This window comes from Rattus norvegicus, chromosome 13 (genome assembly GCF_021556685.1).
Source record: "Rattus norvegicus strain SHRSP/BbbUtx chromosome 13, alternate assembly SHRSP_T2T, whole genome shotgun sequence".
Lineage (NCBI taxonomy): Eukaryota > Metazoa > Chordata > Mammalia > Rodentia > Muridae > Rattus > Rattus norvegicus.
In genome coordinates, this window is record NC_141546.1 from 96,051,491 (window position 1) to 96,069,157 (window position 17,667).

A 17,667-nucleotide genomic window follows, 5' to 3' on the forward strand; every position below is an offset into this window, starting at 1 on the left:
ACACACGCACATATGTGTGTACACACACGGGAACCTGAGTCTAAGGTTCCTCTGTCAGAAGCTTCTATGACAGGCAGATTGCGGTCTTAGGAAAAGATAGGATTTCAATGTAAAGACAATGGAATCTGAATAGCGATTGAATTCTTATTTTACAATAGGTTTCCTGGAGCCAGGAGAGCCTGATGAACAACCCAGTTTTATTTGTGGACTTCATGGATGTAAATAAGCCTCACCGAAAAAGGATCTACCAGAACACTGATAACTATGACAAACTTCTCAACATCCTCACCGAATTCCAACAGAAGTTGGGGTCCACATCCCTGGAGGTAAAGACACATTACAGGAAAGCCTGAAGAGCATTAAACATGACTATGTCCACGTGTGTGCATATGGATATGTATCTGTACATATATAGATCAAGCATTTTAAAGTGTGGGAGGTGGGAAGGGGAAGCATTTCCTCTGGTTCCAAGGGCGGGGGACATTAGATGTTCAGTTCTTTGCACTTCTGTCTATGCTTTGTCTCTGTGGCATCTAACCCCAAGGGCAGGGTGTACAGTTGAGGATAATAGTTAAGAATGCCAAGGTGGTAGAGTGAGGGAACATCCTCATAGAAGCAAGGGGAAGGGGATGGGCAAGGGGAAACTGGGAAAGGGGATAACATTTGAAATGTAAATACTTAAACTATCCAATAAAAAAGAAAAGAATACAAGAGTTTAACAACACAGGAGAGCTCAAAAGCAACACCCCACGAGCAAACTTGAGCCAAGGGACCACAGGTAAGACCAACTTTTCTGCTCCAAGCGACTTGACTGCTAGTCTCAGGACACACAGAGGCAAAAATTCCTCTGAGACCGGACACTTCTGGTTTTTAGCTGGATTCCCAACCTCGCTGATCCCCACCCGCAGCTCACTGCTCCCAAATCCCGTGGGAGGGAGAGCTCACCGCCCAGACAGGTGGGCACTCCTGAGACTGCAGAGCAGAAGAGACCACCAACACTGCCTACATCCCTGGTCCAAGAGGAAACTGTATACGGCCTCTGGGAACCAGAAGATAGGGGCGCTGGAGCTGCAGGTCCCCTGCGCTCCAGACACCGCCGGGACCTGAAGGGACCGACTGGATAAACAGTTCTCTGCACTCAAATCCCTTGGGAGGGAGAGCTAAACCTTCAGAGAGGCAGACACGCCTGGGAAGCCAGAAGAGACTACACTCTGCCCACATTTCTGACTCCAGAGGAAAACACCTAACGCCATCTGGGATCCCAGTGCATGGAGGCTCCCGAAAAGGCAGAGCAGGCCCTCCTGGTTACTTCCCTCACAGAGAGCTCAAAAGCAACACCCCATGAGCAAACTTGAGCTGCAAGACCACAGGTAAGACCAACTTTTCTGCTCCAAGCGACCTGCCTGGTGAACTCAGGACACAGGCCCACAGGAACAGCTGAAGACCAGTAGACAGGAAAAACTACACGCCCGAAAGCAGAACACTCTGTTCCCATAACTGGCTGAAAGAAAACAGCAAAACAGGTCTAGTCTACAGCACTCCTGACACACAGGCCTATAGGACAGTCTAGCCACTGTCAGAAATAGCAGAAAAAAGTAACACCAGAGATAATCTGATGGCGAGAGGCAAGCTCAGGAACCCAAGAACAGAAACCAAGACTACATGGCATCATCGGAGCCCAATTCTCCCACCAAAGCAAACACTGAATATCCAAACACACCAGAAAAGCAAGATCTAGATTTAAAATCACATTTGATCATGATGATGCTAGAGGACTTCAAGAAACACATGAAGAACTCCCTTAGGGAAACACAGGAAAACATAAATAAACAAGTAGAAGCCTACAGAGAGGAATCACAAAAATCCCTGAAAGAATTCCAGGAAAACACAATCAAACAGTTGAAGGAATTAAAAATGGAATAGAAGCAGTGAAGAAAGAACACAGGGAAATAACCCAGAATATATAGAAAACCCAAGGAAGAGACAAGGAGCTGTAGATACACACATCACCAACAGAATACAAGAGATGGAAGAGAGAATCTCGGGAGCAGAAGATTCCATAGAAATCATTGACACGACTGTCAAAGATAATGTAAAATGGAAAATCTACTGGTCCAAAACATACAGGAAATCCAGGACTCAATGAGAAGATCAAACCTAAGGATAATAGGTATAGAAGAGAGTGAAGACTCCCAGCTCAAAGGACCAGTAAATATCTTCAACAAAATCATAGAAGAAAACTTCCCTAACCTAAAGAAAGAGATGCCCATAAACATACAAGAACCCTACAGATTGGATCAGAAAAGAAAATCTTCCCGTCACATAATAGTCAAAACACCAAATGCACAAAATAAAGAATATTAAAAGCAGTAAGGGAAAAAGGTCAAGTAACATATAAAGGCAGACCTATCAGAATCACACCAGACTTTTCGCCAGAGACTATGAAAGCCAGAAGATCCTGGACAGATGTCATACAGACCCTAAGAGAACACAAATGCCAGCCCAGGTTACTGTATCCTGCAAAACTCTCAATTAACATAGATGGAGAAACCAAGATATTCCATGCCAAAACCAAATTTACACAATATCTTTCTACAAATCCAGCACTACAAAGGATAATAAAGGGTAAAGCCCAACATAAGGAAACAAGCTACACCCTAGAACAAGCAAGAAACTAATGGTCTTGGCAAAAAAACAAAGAGAAGAAAAGCACACAAACATAATCTCACATCCAAATATGAATATAACAGGAAGCAATAATCACTATTCCTTAATATCTCTCAATATCAATGGTCTCAACTCCCCAATAAAAAGACATAGATTAACAAACTGGATATGCAAGGAGGACCCTGCATTCTGGTGCCTACAGGAAACACACCTCAGAGACAAAGACAGACACTAACTCAGAGTGAAAGGCTGGAAAACAACTTGCCAAGCAAATGGTCTGAAGAAGCAAAACTGGAGTAGCTATTCTAATATCGAATAAAATTGACTTTCAACTAAAAGTCATCAAAAAAGATAAGGAACGACACTTCATATTCATCAAAGGAAAAATCCACCAAGATGAACTCTCAATCCTAAATATCTATGCTCCACATACAAGGGCACCTACATACATAAAAGAAACCTTACTAAAGCTCAAAACACACATTGCACCTCACACAATAGTAGTAGGTGATTTCAACACCCCACTCTCATCAATGGACAGATCATGGAAACAGAAATTAAACAGAGACATACACAGACTAAGAGAAGTCATGAACCAAATGGACTTAACAGATATTTATAGAACATTCTATCCTAAAGCAAAAGGATATACATTCTTCTCAGCACCTCATGGTACTTTCTCCAAAATTGACCATATAATCGGTCAAAAAACGGGCCTCAACAGGTACACAAAGATAGAAATAATCCCATGCGTGCTATCAGACCACCACGGGCTAAAGCTGGTCTTCAATAACAATAAAGGAAGAACGCCCACATATACGTGGAAATTGAAGAATGCTCTACTCAATGATAACCTGGTCAAGGAAGAAATAAAGAAAGAAATTAAAGACTTCTTAGAATTTAATGAAAATGAAGGTACAACATACCCAAACTGATGGGACACGATGAAAGCTGTGCTAAGAGGAAAACTCATAGCTCTGAGTGCCTGCAGAAAGAAACAGGAGAGAGCATATGTCAGCAGCTTGACAGCACACCTAAAAGCTCTAGAACAAAAAGAAGCAAATACACCCAGGAGGAGTAGAAGGCAGGAAATAATCAAACTCAGAGCTGAAATCAACCAAGTAGAAACAAAAAGGACCATAGAAAGAATCAACAGAACCAAAAGGTGGTTCTTTGAGAAAACCTACAAGATAGATAAACCCTTAGCCAGACTAACGAGAGGACACAGAGAGTGTGTACAAATTAACAAAATCAGAAATAAAAAGGAAGACATAACTACAGAATCAGAGGAAATTCAAAAAATCATCAGATCTTACTATAAAAACCTATATTCAACAAAACTTGAAAATCTGCAGGAAATGGACAATTTCCTAGACAGATACCAGGTACCGAAGTTAAATCAGGAACAGATAAACCAGTTAAACAACCCCATAACTCCTAACGAAATAGAAACAATCATTAAATCTCCCAACCAAAAAGAGCCCAGGTCCAGATGGGTTTAGTGCAGAATTCTATCAGACCTTCATAGAAGACCTCATACCAATATTATGCAAACTATTCCACAAAATTGAAACAGATGGAGCACTACCCAATTCCTTCTATGAAGCCACAATTACTCTTATACCTAAACCACACAAAGACACAACAAAGAAAGAGAACTTCAGACCAATTTCCCTTATGAATATCGACGCAAAAATACTCAATAAAATTCTGGCAAGCAGAATCCAACAGCACATCAAAACAATCATCCACCATGATCAAGTAGGCTTCATTCCAGACATGCAGGGATGGTTTAATATTTGGAAAACCATCAATGTGATCCATTATATAAACAAACTGAAAGAACAAAACCACATGATCATTTCATTAGATGCTGAGAAAGCATTTGACAAAATTCAACACCCCTTCATGATAAAAGTCCTGGAAAGAATAGGAATTCAAGGCCCATACCTAAACATAGTAAAAGCCATATACAACAAACCAGTTGCTAACATTAAACTAAATGGAGAGAAACTTGAAGCAATCCCACTAAAATCAGGGACTAGACAAGGCTGCCCACTCTCTCCCTACTTATTCAATATAGTTCTTGAAGTTCTAGCCAGAGCAATCAGACAACAAAAGGAGGTCAAGGGGATACAGATTGGAAAAGAAGTCAGAATATCACTATTTGCAGATGATATGATAGTATATTTAAGTGATCCCAAAAGTTCCACCAGAGAACTACTAAAGCTGATAAACAACTTCAGCAAAGTGGCTGGGTATAAAATTAACTCAAATAAATCAGTAGCCTTCCTCTACACAAAAGAGAAACAAACCGAGAAAGAAATTAGGGAAACGACACCCTTCATAATAGACCCAAATAACATAAAGTAACTCGGTGTGACTTTAACCAAGCAAATAAAAGATCTGTACAATAAGAACTTCAAGCCTCTGAAGAAAGAAATTGAAGAAGACCTCAGAAGATGGAAAGATCTCCCATGCTCATGGATCAGCAGGATTAATATAGTAATAATGGCCATTTTACCAAAAGCAATCTACAGATTCAATGCAATCCCCATCAAAATACCAATCCAATTCTTCAAAGAGTTAGAACAATTTGCAAATTCATCTGGAATAACAAAAAACCCAGGATAGCTAAAGCTATCCTCAACAATAAGAGGACTTCAGGTGGAATCACTATCCCTGAACTCAAGCAGTATTACAGAGCAATAGTGATAAAAACTGCATGGTATTGGTACAGAGACAGACAGATAGACCAATGGAATAGAATTGAAGACCCAGAAATGAACCCACTTGATTTTTGACAAAGGAGCCAAAACCATCCAATGGAAAAAAGATAGCATTTTCAGCAAATGGTGCTGGTTCAACTGGAGGTCAGCATGTAGAAGAATGCAGATCGATCCATGCTTATCACCCTGTACAAAGCTTAAGTCCAAGTGGATCAAGGACCTCCGTATCAAACCAGATACACTCAAACTAATAGAAGAAAAAGTGGGGAAGCATCTCAAACACATGGGCACTGGAGAAAATTTCCTGAACAAAACACCAATGGCTTATGCTCTAAAATCAAGAATCAACAAATGGGATCTCATAAAACTGCAAAGCTTCTGTAAGGCAAAGGACACTGTGGTTAGGACAAAACGGCAACCAACAGATTGGGAAAAGATCATTACCAATCCTACAACAGATAGAGGGCTTATATCCAAAATATACAAAGAACTCAAGAAGTTAGACCACAGGGAGACAAATAACCCTATTAAAAAATGGGGTCCAGAGCTAAACAAAGAATTCACAGCTGAGGAATGCCGAATGGCTGAGAAACACCTAAAGAAATGTTCAACATCTTTACTCATAAGGGAAATGCAAATCAAAACAACCCTGAGATTTCACCTCACACCAGTGAGAATGGCTAAGATCAAAAACTCAGGGGCTGGGGATTTAGCTCAGTGGTAGAGCGCTTACCTAGGAAGCGCAAGGCCCGGGGTCGGTCCCCAGCTCCGAAAAAAAGAACCAAAAAAAAAAAAAAAAAAAAACTCAGGTGACAGCAGATGCTGGCGAGGATGTGGAGAAAGAGGAACACTCCTCCATTGTTGGTGGGATTGCAGACTGGTACAACCATTCTGGAAATCAGTCTGGAGGTTCCTCAGAAAATTGGACATTGAACTACCTGAGGACCCAGCTATACCTCTCTTGGGCATATACCCAAAAGATGCCCCAACATATAAAAAAGACACGTGCTCCACTATGTTCATCGCAGCCTTATTTATAATAGCCAGAAGCTGGAAAGAACCCAGATGCCCTTCAGTAGAGTAATGGATACAGAAAATGTTGTACATCTACACAATGGAATATTACTCAGCTTTCAAAAACACTGACTTTTTGAAATTCATAGACAAATGGAGGGAACTGGAAAATATCATCCTGAGTAAGGTAACCCAATCACAGAAAAACACACATGGTATGCACTCATTGATAAGTGGCTATTAGCCCAAATGCTTGAATTACCCTAGATGCACAGAACAAATGAAACTCAAGACGGATGATCAAAATGTGAATGCTTCACTCCTCCTTTAAAGGAGGAACAAGAATACCTTGGCAGGGAATAGGGAGGCAAAGATTAAAACAGACACAGAAGGAACACCCATTCAGAGCCTGCCCAAAATGTGGCCCATACATATACAGCCACCAAACTAGATAAGATGGATGAAGCAAAGAAGTGCAGACCAACAGGAGCCGGATGTAGATCGCTCCTGAGAGACACAGCCAGAATACAACAAATACAGAGGCGAATGCCAGCAGCAAACCACTGAACTGAGAATAGGTCCCCCGTTGAAGGAATCAGAGAAAGAACTGGAAGAGCTTGAAGGGGCTCGAGACCCCATATGAACAACAATGCCAAGCAACCAGAGCTTCCAGGGACTAAGCCACTACCTAAAGACTATACATGGACTGACCCTGGACTCTGACCTCATAGGTAGCAATGAATAGCCTAGTAAGAGCACCAGTGGAAGGGGAAGCCCTGGGTCCTGCTAAGACTGAACCCCCAGTGAACTAGACTGTTGGGGGGAGGGTGGCAATGGGGGGAGGATGGGGAGGGGAACACCCATATAGAAGGGGAGGGTGAGGGGCTAGGGGGATGTTGGCCCAGAAACCGGAAAAGGGAGTAACAATTGAAATGTAAATAAGAAATACCCAAGTTAATAAAGAAAAAAAAGAGTTTAACAACAGGGCCCAGAGTGACACACCACGGCTGTGGCTCTTCTCCCACTGCTGTAACGAGCAGAGACACTCGGACACAGAGGTGCCAGTCAAATCCACAGATACCCCTAGCAGTTTCCTGAGTTTCATCTCTCCATCCACTGCCAACTCAGAGCAATAGAGAAGCAACCTGGAACCCACTCCCCTGCTGTTCGTCCTGTTCCCTCAACCCCACGTTAACCCACTAGAATACTAGCCACGGAGTGAGCGATGTCTTGTGAAGAACCTGTTTTCTCTAAGTGTCAGTAGAAACTGTTAGCTGGCTCTAGGTCACCATGCTACTAAAAAGAGTTGCTCTCATTCCTCTGTCCTTGCACATAAAACCTTAGCTCACGCCTGACTTTTCTACACCTGCAATGTGTTTATTTGCTACATTACTTCTTCCAGATGTCTCATTCGGTCGTATTCTTCAAGGAAGCTATAGAACATATCACAAGAACTACCAGGGTCCTTCGACAGCCAGGAAGTCACATGTTAATGGTAGGAATTTAAGTTCTTTAAATGTTTTTAACATTGCAAACTGGTAACTCAAAGTCCAGTAAAATCAACATGCAGAAGCTGTATTCATCTGTAAATTATGAAAATTTCCAATAATTGAGTGGTAGAGCAGAACCTTAGTCTTCATTGTTTGCAAAAAAAAAAAAATTGTTGTCCCGTAGACGTGTTATTTGTTTGGGGAAGGTCCTGGATATGACTAAATCAGGTGTGCTTGGCACCACATGTAATGTATCCTAGCATGAATCTGGCATCTACACAGGTGGATCCTGACTTCAAAAGTAGTACCCCAACCTGGATGTTGATTTAGAAATGAGAACCATTGCACAGAGATCTGTCTCTTAAGAGGATACATGACAGCTAACTTAAACTTCCAAAAACTTAGAAGAAAGAAAAGGTTTTGGAGAGCCAAATAAAATTCACAGTATTAGGCCAGGAAACTGGGTCAGTGTGTGAAAGTGCTGGCTGCTAAGCCTGGTAACCTGAGTTTGATCTGGGGACTCATGTGGTGGGAAGAAAACTGACTCCTACAAGCTTATCCCTGACCTCTATACTTCTGTTTGTACGTGCACACACGCACACACACACACACGCACACACACCCAATAAATGTAATAAAACAATAAATCCATAATATTTAGCCAATTCTATAGGCATCATTTAATTTGTTACTTATGGGTACCATTTATTTATATTTTATTTATAACTATGTTTTCAAAAGCAGGACTTAATCTTGCATGCAGAACAACTAGTGTTTTACTTAAACATTCTTTCTTATAAAGACATTTATGACAGAATTAAAAGGAAGCTTTAGAATGAGAAGGTAGAATCAAGAAACACGGTACAAAATAAAGCTGGCCGCCCTCGGCTGTTCTCTCACTAGTCTTCCCATCTGCGCATGGCAGCACGTGAGTCTTTCTGTCACTTCAGTGTGGGACTCCAGCCTGCGGGACGGTGCTCCCCACCAGGGTTGGCCTTCTAAGATCAATTAGCCTAATCTAGACATCCTCACACACATGCCCTGATGCCCTGACATCTTTCTCCAAGGGAAGTATAGATTGACAAATTAGAAAATCGGAAAATTAGAAAATACCTTGAAAAGACAGAAGGCAATTACAACAGGTTGCCTAAAGGGAGATCTGTGGGAAATCTACAGGTGTAAAGGCTGATACGTAAAGAGAAGGAACTTCTGATCAATAGCCTAGACTACAAAAGGGTAATCAAACCCAAGGCAAGCAATAATAATAATGATGATGATGATGATAATGGAGTCTTCTTACACCCTGGAGGTTGTGACTCAAATAAAACACCAGAGATCTCCCTTATGAGGCTCTGAGTCCAAAAAACTCTTGACATATCTGCCCCTGTACTTACTCAGAAACAAGATAATCAGAACAGAGTAAACTTTAAAAGGTAAACAAGATTTGCTGGGCTTGACAAGTCAGCAGCAGATCTTCTTACTAGACACTTGGGCAATTTCATGGCATATGAGACTGGGGACGTCATGTGGCATGCTCCTCGACGGAAAGGTTCAGCAACCAAGGCAGACTGACTGGAGTTCTCTCTCCTACACAAGAACTTACACTAACAAAGAATGCTGTGGGAAAAGAACAAAAGAACAAAGACCTCCCTTTTCTAGAGAAGTTAGCTCATGTGGGACCACTGTGGTGTATGATCGAGGAGCAAAAGAATACCAACATTGGACACAAATAAATTCTTCAAAGATATAAAATATAAACACTGTATTATGGTAGAAGTTGGATATTAACTACAGTAGCTTTGGCCTGGAGCTTTTTCTTAGGCCTAATGACAAGTAGCCCTCTGACCAGTAAAAGCTGATAATACACCGCTTAGGACGTGAAATCTGCTCAGGCTTGACGATTTTCTGTCTACTGCCCTCGAAACCGCAGGATTCTTAAATATTGGGCTACAGAGCTGATGCAGGAAAATGATGTAAAAGATAACCCTGTTCTGTTATGTTTATCAATGATGACTAAACGTATGACCAAGAGGAAGTTAAAGCATGTGCCCAGAAAACCATATGATCTGGGCTGGCGAGGTGGCTCAGCAGTTAAGAGCACCGACTGCTCTTCTAGAGGTCCTGAGTCCAAATCCCAGCAACCACATGGTGGCTCACAACCATCTGTAATGGGATCTGATGCCCTCTTCTGGTGTGTCTGACGACAGCTACAGTGTACTTATATATAATATATAAATCTTAAAAAAAATGAAAATTATATGATGTATGTTTTAGAATATGAATCTATCCCTGCTTACTGAGTTTCTGTATAAATAAAGAAGCAGTCTGGCTGCCAGTCAGTCAGCACACAAGGCTCCCTGACCCCTATTCCTGGCTCATTCCTCCATCACTGACTCCTTATCTCCTCTGCGGGGGCGGGGGGGTGGGGGGGGCCCGGGGGCCTGGGGAGACAGATCCATAAGGATTAAAGTTAGGAATCAGCAGTTGGTTGCCAAGGGCTTGCTCAAGAGGGAAGGAATGGAATTCTGTGTGAATCAGGAACTCACTGTACTACAAATTTGTCTAAACCACAGAGCTTCACCACTGAAGACCAAACCTTAGTGTTTGTAATTTCGATCTTTTTAAGACACGGTCGTTCTTACATAGCCCAGGCCAGCCTTGAACACCCTGTGTAGCCTCGGTTGATGCTGAACTTATGATCCTCCTTCCTCCGCCTCCCAAGTTCTGGGGTTACTGGAGTACGCCTGCTCATCCTGTTTTGTGTGCTGTGGGGGATCAGCCCAGGGCTTGGTGCATGTCAGGAGGTAAGCAGTTGACACATTACAACCTCAGCTCAGTGTCCGCAAATGTGAGTGTAAGGTAACTTCATCATTGCCGAAGAACACTATTGCCTAAAAGAAATACCTGTCTAGTTTCTTACAGATGAAGCATCAGCCATGGACGATGACACAGTATTGGTTTATCGGTCAATTTGTGGTATTCTCCAGGTTATCAGTACAATAAAATTTCATACATTTTAAAAGAAGATACTGAATGTAGATAATTGTCTCATAGCATGAGATATGCTGGATGTGAATATTTCTATCAAAAATAGATACTCTATATTTTATTATATTATTATTTATAATAAGTACTTATTAATCAATTCCCATAAAGTACATAGGAATAGCCTCCTTTGTTCTTGTGGGTGTTTATTTGTGTGTATTGGGATTGGAACTCGGAGCCTTGTCCTTGTTAAAAGAGTAGTATTCCACTGACCCACGTCAGGTGAATAAGATGTTTATTTCTTTCTCTTGCAAAGATTGGAATGGATGGCTGCGGGAAGGAAACTTACGGAACCATAGCCTGCTACGTGGCAGAATACAAAATATGCAAAGTGCCTATCTCTCACAACTACGCCATCTCAGAGTTCAAAGAAATGTTAAAAAAGGTGTTTATCCAGGCCGGCTTGGAAGAGACCCCCACGGTTGTCATGGTTGCCAACTTACTGGAAGAACACGTATGTGCTCCAGGTCTCCATTACTTGCTAAAAATTGATGCCGGTGCCCCCTAGAAGGTTGACATTGGTGTGTGTCTTCCCACTCACTCACCGCTGTACTCTCTCTGCTCATCCAGTCACAGCCCACGGGCAGTGTCCACAGTCACGCTGCAGTTCCAAGTAGACAAACAGCAGAAGTATTTCCCATCTTTGTCATTTCTATTTTAATCAACAGATTAGAAGTAATTACTCCTCATAGCAAAACCAATCACCTCGTCGTACCAGAGCTAGTTCTGTCCTCTGCTCTGCAGATGTTTGCAGATGTGCATATGCTCTACCTTGCTGGGGCAGCTCCGGTACCTGCCATTCTCTCCTTTATCCATCACCGTCAGGGTTTTCCTTGCATGATTTCGTGCAAGCAAAGACTTCCCCACTACTTTGCACAAATTGTGTCCAGGGATGTTGTATGTGACTTGTATCCTGACAAAATACTTTAAAATATTATTTAAAACCCTATCCTGCTTTTTCTCCTAATTCTGGGTCTCTGTCTATTAGAAAAAAAAAATCTAAATTCTCTGCCTTTTCTGGGTTTTCTTCCTTCCCCAAATCTGAGCATTCTGCCCTACTGATCTGTTGAGGCTTGTCAACAGCCTTTCTTTCTGGTTGCAAAAGACGCTATTTCTGCCATGTGCGGTGCCTACCGTCCTAATTCCATCGATGGCAGAAAACCATCTCAGGCCAGAGGCTGAGACGAACATTCATGGGTGGGGAAATGGAGAGAAAGAGACTTCTTTCCCTCTGTTCAGAAGCAGATGTGGGCGCGTCAAGGTTGCCTTTAACTGCTCGAAACAAGGTCCCTGCCTGGTCTGCTGCCATGTTTGAATTGACGAGTGGGCAGATGAAGCTCATGCTGGTGACTTTGGGTTAAGATATCAGCTTTTTAATCATAAGTAGTCTCAGTTACTTTCTCGATCCGTTTAGCAAAGAGTGTATGGTTTATTCACTCCTGGTCAATGTGTGTTTCCCTTAAGGTGTCATTTCTGGAAGATTTGAACTACATTATCAATGCTGGAAAGATTTCTAACATGTTTGAAAACGAGGAACTAGATTCTATCGTTATGAGAGTCAGGACATTTGCTGAGCAGTCTAGTTGCATGGATGATAGAAAATATTTACTCTCTTTATTCCAAAAGGTACTGTTTTGTGTCTTGGTAGATTTAAAGCAGGCCATATTTGCAACTCTGTACATGATCTTCAGGTCATGTGTAATTCCTTTCCTTCATCAAATGAGTTTAAGAAGAGCATCCATTTTTAAATCCCCGAGCAGAATCCAGCAGATAGAGAACAAACAGGTGAATAGACGCGTGAAAGCCCTGCAGCCTTCCCAGTTTCAGCTTTTACCACACTTCCGTGGCACATAGTTACTTGTTACCTAGAGATGTTGGTGGTTTCTTCCTGCTGGACTCTGAGTGATCGGAAGTGTGCTGACTATTGAGGCCACTCCAGCTCTGTGGATTGTAAAGTGGCTCCCAGAAACAAAGGGAAAAGCGTCTGTGCCCTGTGGCCCAGTCCGGCCAAAAACTTGGCTAAGCAGCAGAGGGGATCCAGGCAAATCTCTACACCGGTCTAGTATCCGGACTCTCACACCAGGACATTTGATTGCATGTGGCACAAAGGGACTTGCCTAACATGCCAAGTGGCATGCTGCCGGATGTCGTTTTGAATGAAATTAATAGTTATCTTAATCACAGAAAGGAAAAGAAGCAGGTGGTTAGCCCGAGACCTGCATGTTAGCTTACGTTGCCTCACCATAACCCGCTAACTCTGATACTCTTTGACTACCATTTCTCTCCTTCAGTTCTAATTAGTCTGGCTGCTCTTACACATTGAGTTTCTGTAAGTTACTAAAGGCATGCCACCCCAGAGAAAGTTAAGCAGTAGACTCGTTACTATCTGACACAAGTGTCCCCCTCCCCGTAAGAGTTGGTGTTGGACCCACCATCTGGACATAGCGGGCACAGTTAAATGGGGCAGAAGGGCTCTATGGGTTCCCGCTTCCCTGTCAGCTAGTCTCTTAAGAGTCTACCCAGTTAGGAAACTGCTGAGACAAGTTTTAAATGGAATTTTCAATATAGTATCATTTTCAACGCAGGGAGTTATATTTTAACAGCACGTATGTTCCTCCATTTCAGAGAGTATCTAAAAATCTGCACGTTTGTATGATGTGTACGACTGGACCTAACTTCCGCCATAGCTGCCGAGTTTACCCCTCTATGATTAGCTCCTGCACCATCGACTGGTTCCAGAGGTGGCCCGATGAGGCTTTCCTTATTGTGGCCAACTCCTACCTAGAAGAAAAGCTGAACGTGGAGAACAAAGAGGTGAGCAGCTAAACTGAGAGAAGGTTGGGACTTAAGCTTACACATGGCCAAGCTGGGCCTGAGCAGCAGTGGCCAGGGCGGGGGAGGGGGCATTCGGGGTGGGGGAGGGAGCACTCGGGGCAGGGGAGGGGATAGGGCAGAGGTGGATCTGAGCTAGGCTGTGTGATGCTCGCTTTTCGTCCTAACTCTTCACAAGCTCCATGTTTGTTCTGCCTCCTACCTGACCTTGCTCAAGGCTGCCTGGGTTGTACACTGCCTAGGTCGCCTCTGTTACCATTTTGTACAGTAGCTCCTTTCATGAGAATTCTGGAATCCTCAAGAGTATTTCTCTTTAAAATTTTTCTTCGCAACTAGTGCCGGTGAGATGCCTCAGTGGTTAAGAGCACTGGCTGCTCTTGTAGAATACCTGGGTTTGATTCCTGGCAACCACGTAGACACTCACAACCATCTGTAACTCCAGTTCCAGAGAATCCAGTGTCGTCTTCTGGCTTCTGTGGACAATGCACACACATGGTACATAGACGTACATAGACATACATGTAGGCAAAATACCCATACACACAAAAAATAAGTAACTTGCCAGACAGTGATGGCACATGACTTTAATCCCAGCATGCAGAGGGCAGGGGGCAGGGGGCAGGAGGAAGGGAGCAGGGGGCAGGGGCAGGGGCAGGGGGCAGGGGCAGGGGCAGAGGCAGGTGGATCTCTGAGTTTGAAGCCAGCCTGGTCTACAGAGGGAATCCCAGGACAGCCAGGGCTACACAGAGAAACCCTGTCTCAAATAAACAAAAACAAAATTTCTTGACAATTACACACACACACACACACACACACACACACACACACACACACACAGAGCTCTCACCCACTGCCCGCTTTCCCTTCTCCCACCTCAGATTACTCCCCTCTTTCTCATTCTCATGTCGTGTCATGTCTTATGAGCACAGATGTGGTATCTTCTGCAGTATTTCTGGTGGGCAACCAAGAGGGGTGACAAAGTTTGCATTATTTAGGGGCCCTTAGGAGTCTCCCTAACAACCCCTTCTGCACAACAAACCCTTTGGTAAGAAGTCTGCAGCCTTCCTCGTGTTTCATTTGGTGATCTTAGTAATTAAACCTGTTCTTTGACAATGTCACAGAGAGAGAATGGGTGTAAAATGTGTAGACTTCTCTCAGCCTAGCCTCATTCTCACACCCTGTCTGTTCTAAGGGCGTTAAACTAAAGATACCATAGGCCTAGCTGAAAGGGGTTAAAGATGCTGACAAAGGGTTGTAAAGGCCTAAATGCCAGAGACTCAGTGCAGGCCTTTGAAAGCACTGAAATCTTTACAGGGTCAAGCTCCAAAGAAATGAGAAACAGAGAAGGGCGGGGCAGAGGCAGAAACCCTCCAAGAGTCTGCAACATTCTTAAAGGTGACCAGAAGCTGTGGGGTTTGTGTCTAGAGACTGCCTGAGTGCTCCACATTCTAAGCTCAGTGGGGGTTCTTTCTTCTCTGGGCCAGTGAATCCAGAAGCTTTATAGACTCAAACTTGCTAGAGTGCCACCCTTTTATTATCCACTCTCTGAAAGAAAAGGAAGCTAGTGTCCCAAGGGCCCTGTGCCAGCTAGTTTCATGTCAACTCAACACAAGCTAGCTTTATCTGAAAGAAAGAAACCTCAACCTGAGAAAACGCCTCCATAAGATCCAGCTGTAAGCAAACCTGTGGAGCGTTTTTTCTTAATTAGTGATTGATGGGGGAGGGCCCAGTCCGTTGTGGGTGGGGCCATCCCTGGGTTGGTGCTCCTGGCTTCTACAAGAAAGCAGGCTGAGCAAGTCAGTAAGCAGCTCCCTCCATGGCCTCTGCCTCAGCTCCTGCCTCCAGGGTCCTGCCCAGTTCTGAGTTCCTGTCCTGGCTTCCTTCAGTGATGAACTCTTTCCTCACGAAGTTGCTTCCTTTGGTCATGGTGTTTTGTTGCAGCAATGGTGACCTTGACTGAGACAAGCTCAGAGTGTTATGCTGGATCCCTAAGTCCTTGGGTGACTCTAGCAGGAATGAGCACACAGGCGGAGGAATGAGTCTGCTGTGTCACTAGTCACTCACAGTTGCGTCCTCTGTCTCAGCTTCTTCCATCGTTAAAACTCTCGGAGACTGTGGTGCCTGCCCAGAACCGGCCTCTGTAACTTTGAATCTCAGAAATGCTGGAGTATTTCAAGTCACTTCTCATTCTTCCCCAGTGATGTTCTCATGTGATTCTTAAACATTGTTGTTCTTCAGAATAAGATAAGGCAGTTTGCCCCAACGTGTGTCGAAATCCACAAAAGTATGAAAGACTTGAGCATAAAATACTTTGAAGAAACGGGAAGACACTATTACATCACTCCCAGTTGCTACTTTAAGTTCCTGGAGACATTTACCCACAGTCTGCGGGTGAGACAAGAAGAAATGCAGACAAAGAGGTAAGGCTTTGACGGACACAGAAGCATGTGTTTTCTACATCAGTGCTTCTGTGTCTACAAAATGTAGATACAGGGGCTGGGGATTTAGCTCAGTGGTAGAGCGCTTACCTAGGAAGCGCAAGGCCCTGGGTTCGATCCCCAGCTCCGAAAAAAAGAACCAAAAAAAAAAAATGTTATCTACAAAATATACAGACAAATATAAAATAATGAATTCAAATCTACCTTTCTTGTGGAGGCCTTGGGGCCAACAACTACCGCGGATCACAAGGAGAAAGTCCACACCTCTCCTGCCTGAATCCTGGGGTCACCCCACAGTGGGGAGACTGGCGGATCTACCAGGGAGAAATCAGTTCTTGTTAGATTATTTCTCACTCACACAGACAGTGGAAGCAAGGGGATGGCTAGAGGTGCCATCTCCTGTGGCTTTAGGGATAACACCAAAAGACAAGTGGATGGTTGGTTGACTGTAGAACAGAAGGCCAAGAGCACGTACCACACTACCTCAAAGCACAGTATGGGTCGCAACTCTGACTGAGAATATGGGAAGAAAACACAAGGCAGGAAGCCTTGGGAGTAATTAGATCAGTTGCTGCAGTCATCATAATTGATGACGATGATGTTATTGTTGTTAGAATATCTTTTACTTGTTCTTTGACAATTTCATACATAGATACAATGTATCCTGATTATACTCCATCTCCCTCACCCTCCAGCCTCTCTCCTCACATCTTCCCACAGACGTTCAGGTCCTCCTCTTTTTTTCTCGTTCTGAGTCCAGTTGGCCCTGCTTGCTGGGACGTTGACATGAGCTCATCCGGGTGACCATAGCTGCAATGGAGCCTGAGTGTCATGCATGTCACATCTGGAAGACAGCCTTTCACAATGCTTCTCCCCCAGCCTCCAACTCTTAGATGTTTTCCTCCCTCTTTGTAACTTTTTTTTATGGTGCTAGGGATAGTGGCACTTTGCCACTAACTTACTCCCACAGCCCCTCACATGTAACCACAACCCAGGAGACAATGAGAATCTATCTTGTGACAACCCCCTGGAGAGAAAGTAAACTGATAGAAAGCAGCCTTGTAGCCATATTGCTCACAAATATCCGGAACTCTCACATGCCAGGAGAATCAAGAGAGCTCCTGCTGAGAGGCAAAACCACTGCAGGTGAGCCTTACCTGGATGGGCCTCAGGCACCACAGGACAGACGCTCTACTACGTAACCCATTGCAGGCCTGTTATGTGTAAACTAACAAGTCCTTAAAATAAAATTTAAAAAGCCACTTTTTCAGATACCTTTGGACAGAATCCATTCAGACTGTCTTATAATACGTTGAATGAAGGTAGCCCTAGTGATGTCTCCCACTGAGAAGCCAAACCCCACTCAGAAGTTCTGTACGTACTCTGCCTCAGCTGGGCACCAGGAATTATGGGTAATCTGTATGATGAGCACATCCCAGCCTGGCGTTTACA

The 17,667-nt window shown here is 43.5% G+C and overlaps 1 protein-coding gene across 1 annotated transcript in view; it reads left to right on the forward strand.

The window, feature by feature from the left end:
• Nucleotides 1–17,667, forward strand: part of Dnah14 (dynein axonemal heavy chain 14) — a 215,863-nt gene that overhangs the window by 135,154 nt on the left and 63,042 nt on the right. The window contains exons 53-58 of the mRNA NM_001447370.1: nt 159–326; nt 7,813–7,905; nt 11,202–11,399; nt 12,410–12,571; nt 13,571–13,759; nt 16,016–16,197. Of these exons, the coding sequence (NP_001434299.1) occupies nt 159–326; nt 7,813–7,905; nt 11,202–11,399; nt 12,410–12,571; nt 13,571–13,759; nt 16,016–16,197 (992 nt within the window). The remainder of the gene's footprint in view (nt 1–158; nt 327–7,812; nt 7,906–11,201; nt 11,400–12,409; nt 12,572–13,570; nt 13,760–16,015; nt 16,198–17,667) is intronic.